At 40.0% G+C, this 13,166-nt stretch overlaps 1 protein-coding gene across 2 annotated transcripts in view; it reads left to right on the top strand.

Annotated features, from left to right (window-relative positions):
• The window catches only part of NKAIN3 (sodium/potassium transporting ATPase interacting 3), a 374,993-nt gene extending 369,391 nt beyond the window's left edge, over positions 1-5,602 (top strand). Inside the window, exons 6-7 of one of the 2 annotated variants that reach the window (XM_075141783.1) lie at positions 623-706; positions 4,590-5,602. In XM_075141783.1, coding sequence (XP_074997884.1) covers positions 623-706; positions 4,590-4,603 — 98 coding nt within the window. In that variant the 3' untranslated portion in view covers positions 4,604-5,602. The remainder of the gene's footprint in view (positions 1-622; positions 707-4,589) is intronic. The other variant, XM_075141784.1, reaches the window with a different exon arrangement.
• The last annotated feature ends 7,564 nt before the right edge of the window (positions 5,603-13,166 follow it).

Raw genomic sequence — 13,166 nt, 5'->3', positions numbered from 1 at the left:
CATAGAAATCTTGAGAGAAAGTGGAAGGATTGTGAAAAGGCTTCCTGTCCCCACAAGTTCATCCAGAGAAGATGTTGCTGCTTTTTTCACATTCAGTCCTCCCCTGTTTATTCTTAACTCAGGGGACACACCTTTGGTTTTTGTTGGTGAGTTACATTCCTGCGAGTCCACTGAGTCGTAAAAGTTTAGGTGAAATTACGTTCACGAGCTAAACTGTTTCCACTGCCTGAATTTCTAAACACTTCAAAAGGAGTTGAAAGTGAGTTATGAAATATACGCTGAGATTGCCCTAAAGAGAAGCAGCTACATTACCCCACAGTGGGTTCCGTTTAGGAACTCTGCAGATCCGTGAACGCTCCTTTTGCAGGCACGTTGGCAGGAGCATGCATGTCTGGTCAGCCAACTGCTAGCCTGCCTTGCCAGGCACAGGGCTAACTGGACCCCAGGGTAGACAGAGTACAGAGCCTTCTGTAAGGAGTTTCTTTACCTACTTGGTTTATTTCTTGTATGCAAACCTGTGCATGCGCTTACTATTTTTTTTAACATAATTTGTCCATATTTCTTTTTCAGTTGACATATTTTCATTTCCATTTGTTCATTTCTGGAACTGTTGTATTTTCAGTTGATTTCATAGGCGGACTTGACACATACTCCTACCGACAGCCCCCCCAGGAACATGTTGAGTTAAAGCCTGTAAAGCCTGTAGGTAAGGTTCTGGTCCTACGGACCACATTAATCCTTTTAACTGGACTGAAAGCTAACCTTCTCCTGAAATAATTTTGGCATCAGGTTACTAATAATTTAATTATATTTTAGTTAGAACTTAAGTAAAAATTAATCCACATAAAACATGTGAGCAAGGACACTTTGTCATTGATGACATATCCGCTAAAGCAAGGAATCAGTAGATATCACCATGTCTGCCATGTCGTGCCTCAGCTTAATGCAAGGAGAGGCTCGCAGTGAAGGATGGAATTGTTTCCTTGCTGGCTTTTTAGCAAGAAAAGAGCTGGTTTATGGCTGCTGCTGCTGCATAATCCTTAATGAGATTAACCCATTTATGGAAAAGTAGAAGCTTTTATATTTGTCTGGCTACTGAAAGAAAAATGTTTGCTGAAAAACTGCTAGTCAGCTTAAAATCTATCTCTCTCTAGAGTTTCACTGGAAGTTCATTATCTCTTTGTCATCACTTATTTGCTCCCACCATGAAAATCACATGTTTTCATAGACTTTCTCTACTCTGCTACCTAATGAATAATTTTGGATGCCTATCTATTCGTTTCATTTGGAATAAATTAAGATATGGGGAGACATTACTAGTAGATATATTTTGGCAGAAGCTCAGATAACTTCAAATAGATGATATTTCAAAGTATTAGTGGCAAAACAGAAGATGTTCATTTGGAAAATCTTCTCAGATGCTTGTAAGTGGTTGCCCTGATGCTTTCTGTCTTTAAATTTACCTTCAGACCTTTCATGCATCTTAAATATAACAGGAAACCCACGTGCAGCTAATTGACTGAAACTGATTTAATGACTTACTGTATTTTACTTACCAGTTAACAGAATTAAAATGGGTTTGAAGGTTTTTCCTGCTGTACGCATGTGTGCATGTGCTGGGAGTTATAATTTAAAGTGGGCAATTGCTAACCAAATGTTTTGAGGGGACACTTAAGACCTGAACTTTGCTTGTGACTTTATTAATTTTTGCATGTATTCGAAATATATTTTATTCATGCTGCAGCTTTCAGTTTGTAGAAATAAACACGGACAAAATTTCTATCAAATTTAGTGAGTAAATATTGTAGGATTATGAAGGCCTGAAAAGGAGAAAAGCCCTATCTCAGTATGACAGCATATGTTAGAACAGGAAGAAATACCACATTAAGACAACAAAATGAAATAATGAATAGTTTGACAGGATATTAAGTACACCCTCTACACTGGAATCTGCATTTTCAGTAATATTTCATTAAATACCAATTTTGCTGCATTTTCTGTGGGAAAGACGACAGGAAAATGGGTTTTTGACCATTCTGAATAAGCTGCTAGAAACTGAAAAAGTGAAATTGGTATCCAGGAGGAAGAAAGCTACACCTACAACATTTACACCTCTCCATAAAAGATTTTAATCTCTAAACCTGCATTGAGGTTAATTTTAAAGTATTAGGTGAATGAATATTTAGTACTTTCTTAAAAAACTTACTATAACTAAAGGAGAGTCAAAAAAGACATTTTCACAAAAGACTTATGTATATGTTCCTGCAAAATCTGTTAATTTGTTTTACAGTAGAAAAGTCAGCAGAATCTGAGAATTTGTTCTTTGATAGCAGATTTTGGTTAAGTAGCTCAAAGGATTTTGAGGTTGTCAATGAGCTTGCAATACTGGAATATATATGGCATCTTCCCATTTACCATGTGTGGGTATTCTTGTACAGCTGGGAGGGCCCTCTCTGCCCTCTTTATGGCTGCCAGAAGTATAAAAATGGAAGAAAAATTATATTGTGTTTTCTTCTTTATTGATGTTTTGATTTTGTGCACTGAAAGATACAGAGAGGATCTTTACCTAAGCAGGGAGAAAAAATACTATTAGTGATCAAAGACTGAATTAAAAGACAAATTGCTGGAAACAATTTGAACAGTCAGTGGATTGCGCCAGAAACTCGGACACGCTTATCCCTTTGCAGCACATCAGCCTTCCTGACTTCTTTTGAAAAGTTAATTGCTATCTGTATCAGTTATATATAGTCTGAGAATCCGTAGCGTCCCTAAGAAATGTGAATTATGGTACCCAGGCTGTGAAAAACTCCATTTCTGTTCTCTTAGAATTGAACATGAATAATGCTTGTTAAATACATTCAAAGCCTTAATAAAGGTTACAGATATTTTGCAATCCTTACCACTTTACTCATGAGAAAAATTAGCAGGATGCTTTTTATAGATGAAAGCTTGGCTTTATTTCCCTTATTTCATTCATAAATTAACTAAACATAGCCCATTGAAATTATAAGGTTCTGTGGCCTCATCCAAACTATGTAGAAGTCAGTCTGGTTTTGCTGAGTACTCATATTCAGTATAATGCCTGCTTAGTGCTGCCATAATTATTAATGAATAGCAAGTCTAAGATTAGTTTTCTTTTCCACCCCTGAGAAGAGGTTAAATTTGAACTTATTCTCTCGGGGAACATTTTTTAATGCAAATGTGAGTGATCATAACTTGTCTGTTTGCTTTTCATTCTGCCTATAACTCCATTAGGCTACTGGACAAGGAGAAGCAGGATCTTTGCCCTGAACTGCAGTTTCAATTAAGATGTGTGTAAGGCAGGAGACAACAGATGGAGTGGAAAAAAATTGTCATGTTCTCTTTGGGAATAAAGCACATGGACTAGAAAGGAGACTGTTGTGTTTTCATCTGTTTCAAGCACAATATCAACAGCCAGGTCACTCGGTAGTGATTAGAATTACTTCATGTACTGCTACAAGGAAAGAAACATGGGGATTAGAAGAAATCAGGACAAGAGGAAACGGCCTCAAGTCATACCAGGGGAGTTTTAGATTGGATATTAGGAAGTATTTCTTCACCGAAAGGGTTATCAAGCATTGGAACAGGCTGCCCAGGGAAGTGGTTGAGTCACCATCCCTGGAGGTATTTGAAAGACGTGTAGATGTGGCGCTTAGGGGCATGGTTTAGTGGTGGACTTGGCAGTGCTAGGTTAGCGGTCGGACTTGATGATCTCAAAAGTCTTTTCAAACCTCAGTGATTCTACGATTCTATGGTTCTATAAGAAAAAAAAAATTGCATTTTGGCTTGCATTAGGGTTTTTTATCATTATCATTATTATTATTAACGGCTTGCAGAAGTTAAAGTTTACATGTGCCTCATTCCTGTTTGGATGAGTAGGTCTGATCCAGTGCTACTAGTAACCCTAGCATTTCTAGGGACATTGCTAGCTTCTGCTCATGGGACTGATGCAGGGTCTGAGAAACTCTGCCGATGGAGAGGTCACTGCTCTGTGATGGGTCTGTGTGATCCCATCCTGTTTGCACCTTCTCCTAAGACTTTACCCACTGTAAAATCTCTATGAAAGACCATCATAGATTTTCCGAGATTACACAAGTGGACGTGGTTTACAGGAAGTCATGTGAGAATACATAGATCAGCAGGCATGTGATTGTGGTGAGGACTATAAATAGTGTAAGTCCAGCTCAAATGCGCATGTTTGTACTCAGGTCATGTCAGAATTTTATAACCTGGTGAACATATATCTTATACTTAAAATATATTATGCTAAAAAGAATCTACTATTATGTGAGCTTCAGACATGTTTCACTATCTATCTGTGGTATTTTTCCCCAAATGTTTTTTGTATTTGTGGTATGCATGATACAAAGTTACCACTTTGTACCCAGCCATTCATTCTTGACCTTACATGCGGGTCTTACAGCTGAGGAAATTAGTGAGCAGAGATGTTTTTTCCACTTGTTCATTAGTTATTAACCTGTCAGCTGGTGTGAATTTACATCTCTCAAATTAGAAGATAAACAGAATAGGTTTTCATTTGTAAGTAATTCATATATTCTGCTTTTTAGGTCGAAGTAAGTAATGAACATGGATTCAAGACTTCTGCTGCTGTAGCTGAAGAACCAGATTTTAGAAGAAAAGACCAACTTTGTGACTCATCGTTCTGGAAGAAACCCATCATCCGTTTCTCACGGCATGTGGATTGCTCTTCCCACAGGCTCAGTGTCATTATCCGATTTGTTATTTCGTAGATCCTTGTAGATGATCTTGAATTTTTGAATAATTTACTTATATGGACACTTGTAAATTGTAAATTTTTTCTTTTTTAATTTCAATATTTTTACAACATTTAGTGTTAGGGCATGAAAACAAAACAACCTGTGAAAACTGGGAGAAAGGTGCATCTTTCTCAAAAAAGTCAGTATTTTTTGACTGATAGAATCATACTGTGCCTGGTCAAGATTGTGTCAGTAAACAGTAATTCTGACTCCAAAATATGCAGCAGGAGTCAAACCCTAACAGTGTACAAGAGATCATTTCAATGCTGTGTTTAGAATTCACGATGTCCACTCCTTGCATTGTTTGAACTGCTGTATGCAGTAGGAATTGATCTATGACTCTTCTTACCCAGATGTTCCAGCACTAATGTACCCATCTAATTATTGCAATTCATATATGGCTCCTTCTTCCTCCCTAATCTCTTTTGCCCTGAGCCCACCACCAGTAGCTGTCTCTGATTTGAAGAGAAGTAGGATGACTACTCTATGGCCATCGGTCTCTAGGAACCCTTACATCCAGGGCTCTCTAGATGTCTGTAATTTGCACATTTTTAAACTCTTTTCCTCCCTTCTCCCAGGAAGAAGCCAAGCATGAATGTACAGTACAAGGCACCAACTGAAGCCTTAGAAGCCTCTGGGGACTAATTTTGCTCTTAATTTAAAAGTAAACAAACAAACCTGAAAATGTGTGTAAAAATTTGTAAAGATGTTTGTAAATACCTCTAGACAAAGAACATGTATGTAACTCTGTGGTATTTTGTTTTCTATTCTGTCTCCACTAGCATAAAGTGATACACAAAGCTATTTTGTCTGGGGAACTGGCAGTCTTTTTAACAGAACACTTTGTTTCTTTCTTCTTAATTACTATATAAAGTGCTGTGCACAGCTGTACGCCCCAGAGAGTTATGTCTCTCCACAGAGCCTACGTGCCTCAGCATTCAGTGGAAGCTCCATCAGGGTTTTGGGGCTGTTTCTGGTTTTGCGCTTTCTCATTTTATGGTTTCTTTGGTGGGACTGTCAGGAAGGACGTTCCTTCTGATATGTGTATCTCTACCTCTCCACCAGAAGCTGAACAGAGGTCCACAAGGTTCTTTCATAAATATCCTAAGCAGTCTTCAGCTGGTAGTTTCTGGTCCAACAACATTTAGATCCTAAATTTGCAGTCTTCTCTTGAATCATGTATTTTCAAGTCTGAGCAGATGAGAGCTAGAAGAAGGCTTGTCTTGATTCTTTCCCTTCTAAAGTCTGTTTGTGTTATTTATCGATACGAACCTAATGGGGATGCTAATAAATACAATGAAGGTAGAGTCTATCATTTTCAGGTGCAAGGCTCTTGTGGTGCATCCACCGGTTTCCCAGCTAGTCAAATGAAAGACCTCACTGTCTTTGGAGAAAACACAACCTGAACATAGGTTAACCTTCCCTGAACCAGAGTATGAAGCAAGTGGTAAGACAAAGTCAATAGAAACGACAACTGAGTAAAACCCTTTCTAGTATTCCTAGGACTGGATATACCTCAAATGGCGTGTGAAGTCAGACTGTGCCAAAAAGAGAGATGCTTTGTATGAAGATAATGCCATCAGTCCTCGTGTATTTGTGTGTTCCCTCATACACTATTCCCCTATTTTCTAGAATACTGCAAAGTATCAGCTTTGTGCCATCTTAAAGACCTCATCTTAGCACTAAAAAACAGGTAGTTTGTCACAAAACTAATACAAATAATATAATTTTTGAGGCATCATGAAGAAGATACAGTGTGAATTGCTTTATAGCTGTAATATTTTAATAAGGTGAAAATATTTATATATACTGCTGTAATATTTTACTTCTGCTTAGCACAACAGATTATTTCATTTCTTTACATGATGCCTTAAACAGTGATGATGTCCACCTAGCCAGTGCCTGCAGCCTTTTGTGATTGTGATGGCTCCAGAAGTTCGGAGATGGGGATATCTGAGCACCGTTCAGTGTCTAACAGTTTCCAGAAGCTGCCTTGCTTCAACTTTCTCAAATACAGAGGGAGCCCAGGACATGGGAATCTAGCACAATGATTCCTGTGATCAACACAGTTCCCATTTTGGCTTTACAATTCAGCATTAATTTCCTGGAATTAATTATTATGGGTTGGTAGATTAAAGGCCTCCAATTGAACCTAGTGCCACCCTCAGGACCAGGCAGGAGGAAAGGGAAGGAGCGCTATGTCCCCGCCGGTTGCACAGATTCACACTCTGCTCTGGCAGAGCTTTGGAAGAGTCTATTTAATTTTCTACCGAGACGAACTTGTCTGCTGGATCGTGTTTTACAAATTTGTCCGAATGTGTCTAAGCCCTGCCTTTCTGTGGGTCCTTCAGGTTTTCAGTTTGCTAATGAAGAACTGTGTACACGCCACAAAAATTCTGCAAAGCCAAAACCTGACTTCTCTTCCATCTGAAATATCGATCACTTTTTAGCTGGGGAGCACAAACGAGTATATCCCAAATACACTTAAAATCTCAGAATCGTTACTGATACAGCGAATCTGCCATCTGTCTCACTTAATGAACAGAACGATCCTGATTGAGAGGAATTTGTCTTCATTAGAACAAGCCAAAATGCACGCTGCAATGCTGAAGGAGACTGTCGTTCTTTTCTAAATTGAGACACAAAAAATAGTACGAATCAATCTGTACATGTTGGGGGAAAAAATCTTGAGAATAATAAATGGATTTGAATGTTAATTCCTGTGTCCTCCAATACAGTAGAACATACTGGCTGACATTTTTGTAGGAAGCCTTGAGCAATAATTCCTTTATTTTTGCAACACATACTTTCAGTAAGGTGTTAGGTGAGTCCCAGATCAGCCAGCTACATAGGAAATAAGTGTTGGCTTTCTAAATAAACTTGGATAACTTTCTTAAGCTTAACTGTCACATGGAATTTCAGGAAATGACTAGGTTTGTACTGCAAAACGGAGCTTGCTGACAATCTTAAAACCTCAGAGCATATTATCAGCTGATTTAATCTGCTCTGGTGGCATTAATAAGTCATACTGTAACAACTTAGAACAGCTGAAGATCTGTCCTTCAAACTTTTAGACTTTTTTCCTTTCCCCAAGTTTCTGCTTAATTCAAGTTTTACAGGGAATCAGATTTGCAACAGTACTTTAACTGATAGCAAAACTGGAGGTGTGGCTGCAGAAATATGCACTACATGCTCCTAAGGACTGAGCCAGGTACCACCAGTTTTGTAAAAGAGCAGCTGATGTCTGCCTGCTACAGTGACATAGAGTGATTCTATATTACAATTTCTGGTGTTGCTAGAGGAATTATTGGTTGGGCTGATGTCCCCAGCTCTTTCTTATCCATAGAGATTTTTTACAAAAAAATTGAAATAAATAAATTTTTTGAAGTTCAGTTAGGATCTGAAAGAACTCTCTAAAACGAAACAGTTCATAGCCTGGATTTGCTGAAGGGTTTTTTGGTGCTAGGATATGAAATTAACTGCTAGAAATAATTTTCAATAGAGCTCTACCAGTTAAAACCTTGGGAATTTTGCCTGGTTTTATTTAATACCTGTTTTCTTTCAGTAGTGCAGAAGATGGTATTAAGAAGATGGTATTTACTGTATATTAGTAAGGATATTAGAGTTTGAAGTTAGGGGTATGGTTGCTGGTTAACATGCGACAAGACTAACTTTTCTTGTTTAAAACCTGAGAACACATAACTGGACCACTCAAAAGCCTGTAGTGCCGCCCCAAAAATGGCAGATTTTAGCCCAAACAGCTGGTGGCTTGTCTCTTTCAAACACCCCTGAGTGCAGATTTTCTTTGTTTGCAGCTGCTGTGCAGGGATCTGCTCCACGTTTGGATCTTGAGTTTCACTTCTCCATCCAGTTGTCCACAGCCCAGGTGTTGCACCACCGTTGTCACCTCCAAGTTCCACAATGGCAGGTGCAGCCTTTTTTCAATGCCAACTGCAATGTGCTTCTCTGCGCCCCGCTGCCTGCCCATGTTTCACATGGGGATTATCTGGTTAAAAAAGCCAACCCAGCAATCTGTCAAGTTCCTTTAACAGACTTTGACAGTGGCAAACAAAAATTGACATCCCAAATTAATTGGCTTGCCTCCTTCCAGTATCAGCCTCATCTAGTTTAATTATAACAAATTACAACCTGGGAGCTCTTTTTATACACTGAAGAAGTTTCTTTTCAAGTTGGGAAAATGTTCTTTCCATGTACAGCTCCCACATCTGCAGGACGTTTTTTGCAAACAAATTCAGCTCTTGCCCACTGTGCCGAGCGTTTTGACAGAAATCTGTTCTTTAGTGCCAGACACAGTGATGGGGCCGTGTCATTGCCTGCCAGAACAGCGCTTTTACAGCAGGGTGGCTAGGTTGGGCGCTGAGGTCATGTCAGAGGTTTGATGGGTTAGGGCTGCATAGGGTGGAGGGTGCCCTCGTCAATGCAGCCTTAAAGAAGTGGTCTCTCTCTCCTCTTTGTCCAGGGAGCTGACTATCCCTGCAACCGTAACTGGGGATCAGCCTGAAAGATTCATTAATTTGCAGCAGGTTCATGAGCCAACTAATATATGTGTTATGGACAATCAGGGAATTCAGATCTGTGAAAATGGGCACATAAAGAAGTTATTTCATATCAAGATTACTGCTGCAGGTTTTGCCCCTTGGAGCTATATCTGCATTGCATGCTGGTGGTGTGTTTACAGCATGTCAGAGCAGCCCTGATCACCCAGGAGTACCAGCAGCACTCTGCCTCACTGTAAGGGGGCACTAGGCTGTCCGGGACCCTAAATAATTATTTAGCAGCTAAGGACACAAATCTAGCCTGTATTGCTTGCTATTTGACAACTACATATAAGATGCGCCGTTTTCCCCAGGTTGATAGGCAACTGCTGATAATGATGGTTTCTTGCTGTAATTTCCATTTCCTTCACACAAGTCATAGTTTGAATGTTTCTCTTGGATTTTAAACAAATTAAACATCTGGATTTAATTCCTGCCTCTACACGCGTCCCTGCTGGTCAGTCACACAACACAGCCCTGGACGTGACAGCTTTGTGGAACAGCTGCCCTTGCATGGCCTATTGCCTCTCAAAATCAGCAACAGACTGGAGATAGTCTCACTAAACAGCAGCCATGCATAAATAATACCAAGAAGGCAAAAAAAGATTCTCCTTGTTTTGCTTATCCTCCTAGGACTCAATATCACTTCTTTAAGCTTTCTGTCCCAGTTTCCTATTTATTTCACACCAGCCATATGCAACCATGCTTTCACAACACTCCTGTAAGTCAGTGCCAAGCAGACTCGCTGAAGCTGAATTATAAGTTGGCTGAATGCGATTCTCTTTTTCTGCAACATTGCGTACCTGCCCAATTAGTAGACCATCATATACAAGGAAGGGTTACAGCGTTTCCTAGCACGTGACATATTTGGAATGAGAACTATGTTACACATGAGCAAACAAATCTGCTCCCCACGTTGGCCCACACTATTCAATAAAACTAGGGTGTACTTATCCTCATTTATCTGTGTGGCCAGAACCAGAGTGGCAAGCAGGTAGAGAGTCCCAAGTGCTGGGGCAAATGAAAGCCAACAACTTGTTTAAACAACCTTGGTTTGATATTAATAATCCATACTGCAAAAATCCAACAAAACTGTTGTTTTTCTTAGCAAATAAAGCTGCCTGGCTTATAGGTTGCAGCCAGATCCTCAGGTGTGTGATAACCAATAACCTTCTATGCCACTCTTACACATATATATTCACACTCATGTTTTGGTTTCTAAAGGCCCTATAATTCAAATAAGTCAGTTTGCCCTGAAGTTTAGATGACAGACTGTATCAAGACTGGGGTAGGGAGTGTCCCTTGGAGTGTTTGGAGACTAAAATAATGCCTATGGAGATCATTGACTGCCCATGGGAGCACACCCAGGACCCATCCTGGTACCAGCACTGGCTGGCAGCTCTGGAGGAAACCCAGAGGAACCCAGAGCTGCGAGAGGAGCAAGAGGGTCTGGCTGCCACAACCAGCTCCCACCCCTGGGCTCTGCAACCTGCAGTAGCCTGCTAGGAAACAGCCCTGAAAGACCTCATCAGGGACCTCTCCTGATTTGCTCAGGAACTACATTTAAGTGCATTTAAACCCGGGCCTTGAGCCGTGGTCCACACCTGAGCTGTGCTGGGGCCATGTCTATGCTCGGTCAGGGACCACCCTGACCCCAACTCACCGACGTTGCTTCCTAGCTCCATCTTGGACCTGCCTCATCCCTGCCACCTTTGCTGGTGATCTCTGGGTGGTGGCTGCTCTTCTCGTTGGGCACGGGTGACAGGGTCCCCATAGGTACAGACAGGGTCCTGCCAGTCTGGCCATCACCCGTGGCTCTCGGCTCGCCTCCCCTGGACGAGCATCCCCCTCCCGTTGCCCCCAACAAAGGCTCACATAAAGCTGTTGTCCTGTCCCTGTATCTTCTATCCTTCCACTCCTCTCTGTGGGCTGGGAAGGGGAGGATCAGGATTTTTCCTATATAAAGTACCCTCCACTGACAGCTTAAAATAACCTCCCTTTTGCATCCCTTTATCGTAAGGTGCTCCAATGATTAAAATGAGACAGTGTTTACTAGGGAAGAAAGACCCATGGCATATAGTCTAATTGCTGATTTATGGCTTGCCAGGGAGTTTTCCAAATCTGCAAGAAGTCTTTTCGTGCCAGATTTTATTTAGGATTACAGAGTCTTTGGCCCTTTTTCCTCAAGGAAGCAAATACAAAAAGCTGTGCTCAACAAATGCATTTCTGATGTGCTTTTGACGATGAAATATTAAATTCATGCATTCTGATAAAGATGTTTTTATCCAGATTAAGACTCCACCTTCTTAAGGTAAGCTGCGTGTTTGGGGAAGTATTAGACTCAAATATGTAGTTAACAGGTGTGTAATATGTATCTGATTTGAAAGACACTCCTATTAATCTGCCCAGTTAGTAAGAAAACTTGTGGCTATTCTTAACCCATCAAACCTATTTCACATCACAATAATCTGAAAGGAAAATCAAGCCTGCAGAGGCTAGCCTTGTGAAGGAAGAGAGATTTAGGAAAAAGAATAAATCAGACTTACAAAAGGCAGAACGATAAAAGCAAAACTAGATAATGGAAAGCAAACTGAAAAAAAAAAGGAAAACTGTGATTTTATTTTTAACTTCATCATGTAGTATTATGCTCAAAATTATTATTTGCTAGAATAGAAAACACCACAACATATACACACACAAATATGTATCTTTGTCATTGTTTTTATAATAGTGTAGGGTTTCTAAAAGCTCAACTAGTTTTACAGCCTGTCTTTCACCATGAAAATGTAATATGCCAAGGAATATGATGTACAAAGGAATATTAAAAGGAAGGTTTGACTGCTGTTCTGCCGTGCACGTTATGCCACCTCATGGTTAGTGGCAGAAATACCGCACTCTTAAGAGTACTGTTTCAAAACTATAGCGAAGGAAAAAGAGTAGCGCATCTCATTTATTGGTACATATTGCTGAAATGTCACAAGTCCCACTGGGATCAGCCATTGCAGAGTGCTAAGATCAAATCTGTGGATTATATATATATCTAAGGACAAAGCACTGCCAAACAGATCTACTTTTAACAGTTGACTTTGCTGTTTTACTGCAAATATATTGCTAACATAACATGTAATTCAAATCTGACCTGGTACTGTCCCATGAACAACTCCTCCTGTGGAGCTACATCCCCATGTTTAACTTGCTTCAGTAGGTTGCCATTAACTGGAAGCACACAGTGCACAGTGCTCCGGGAAGCATCATCTCTGCTTCTCTCACTTCAGTAACAAGAAATGTTATTTACTTACAGTTGGATAACTAAGATGGAATTTCATTCCTGGATGCGTATAACACACACCTAATTATCGGACTTGGATTTTACCGTGACCTAAAAGACTTAAGGTTAAAAAAAAATTCCAAAACCTCTGGAGAATATGATTTTCACTTGAGTCGGGAATTCATAAGACACACTAGCAAAGACTGGATTACATTTTTACATTAGAATAAATTATACAATGAAATAGAAATGGAAGCTCGGTGAATTGATAAGACCTGGAGTGTACAGCCAGTTAGGTGATGCCTCGAGTCTCAGCTACGCTAAAGTCACTTTGGAGAAAATGTTTGTTAAAACCAATGGGTTGGACTCAAATGGCCCATATATGAGTAGAAACAGATTAATCTCAATCTTAGGCATTTTAATATGAAATATCTAAATTTAGGAGTCCAGTCACCTGACATTATCAAAGGAGGGGAGGAAGGGAACTGTGTCTCTCTTGCTCCAATATGGGGTTTGCGGTAATCAAGCTCTTAATTTGGGCAT

Source organism: Calonectris borealis, chromosome 2 (assembly GCF_964195595.1).
Source record: "Calonectris borealis chromosome 2, bCalBor7.hap1.2, whole genome shotgun sequence".
NCBI classification, from domain to species: Eukaryota; Metazoa; Chordata; class Aves; order Procellariiformes; family Procellariidae; genus Calonectris; species Calonectris borealis.
Note: the sequence above shows the minus strand (reverse complement) of the source record. Positions and strands in the feature narration are given on the sequence as shown.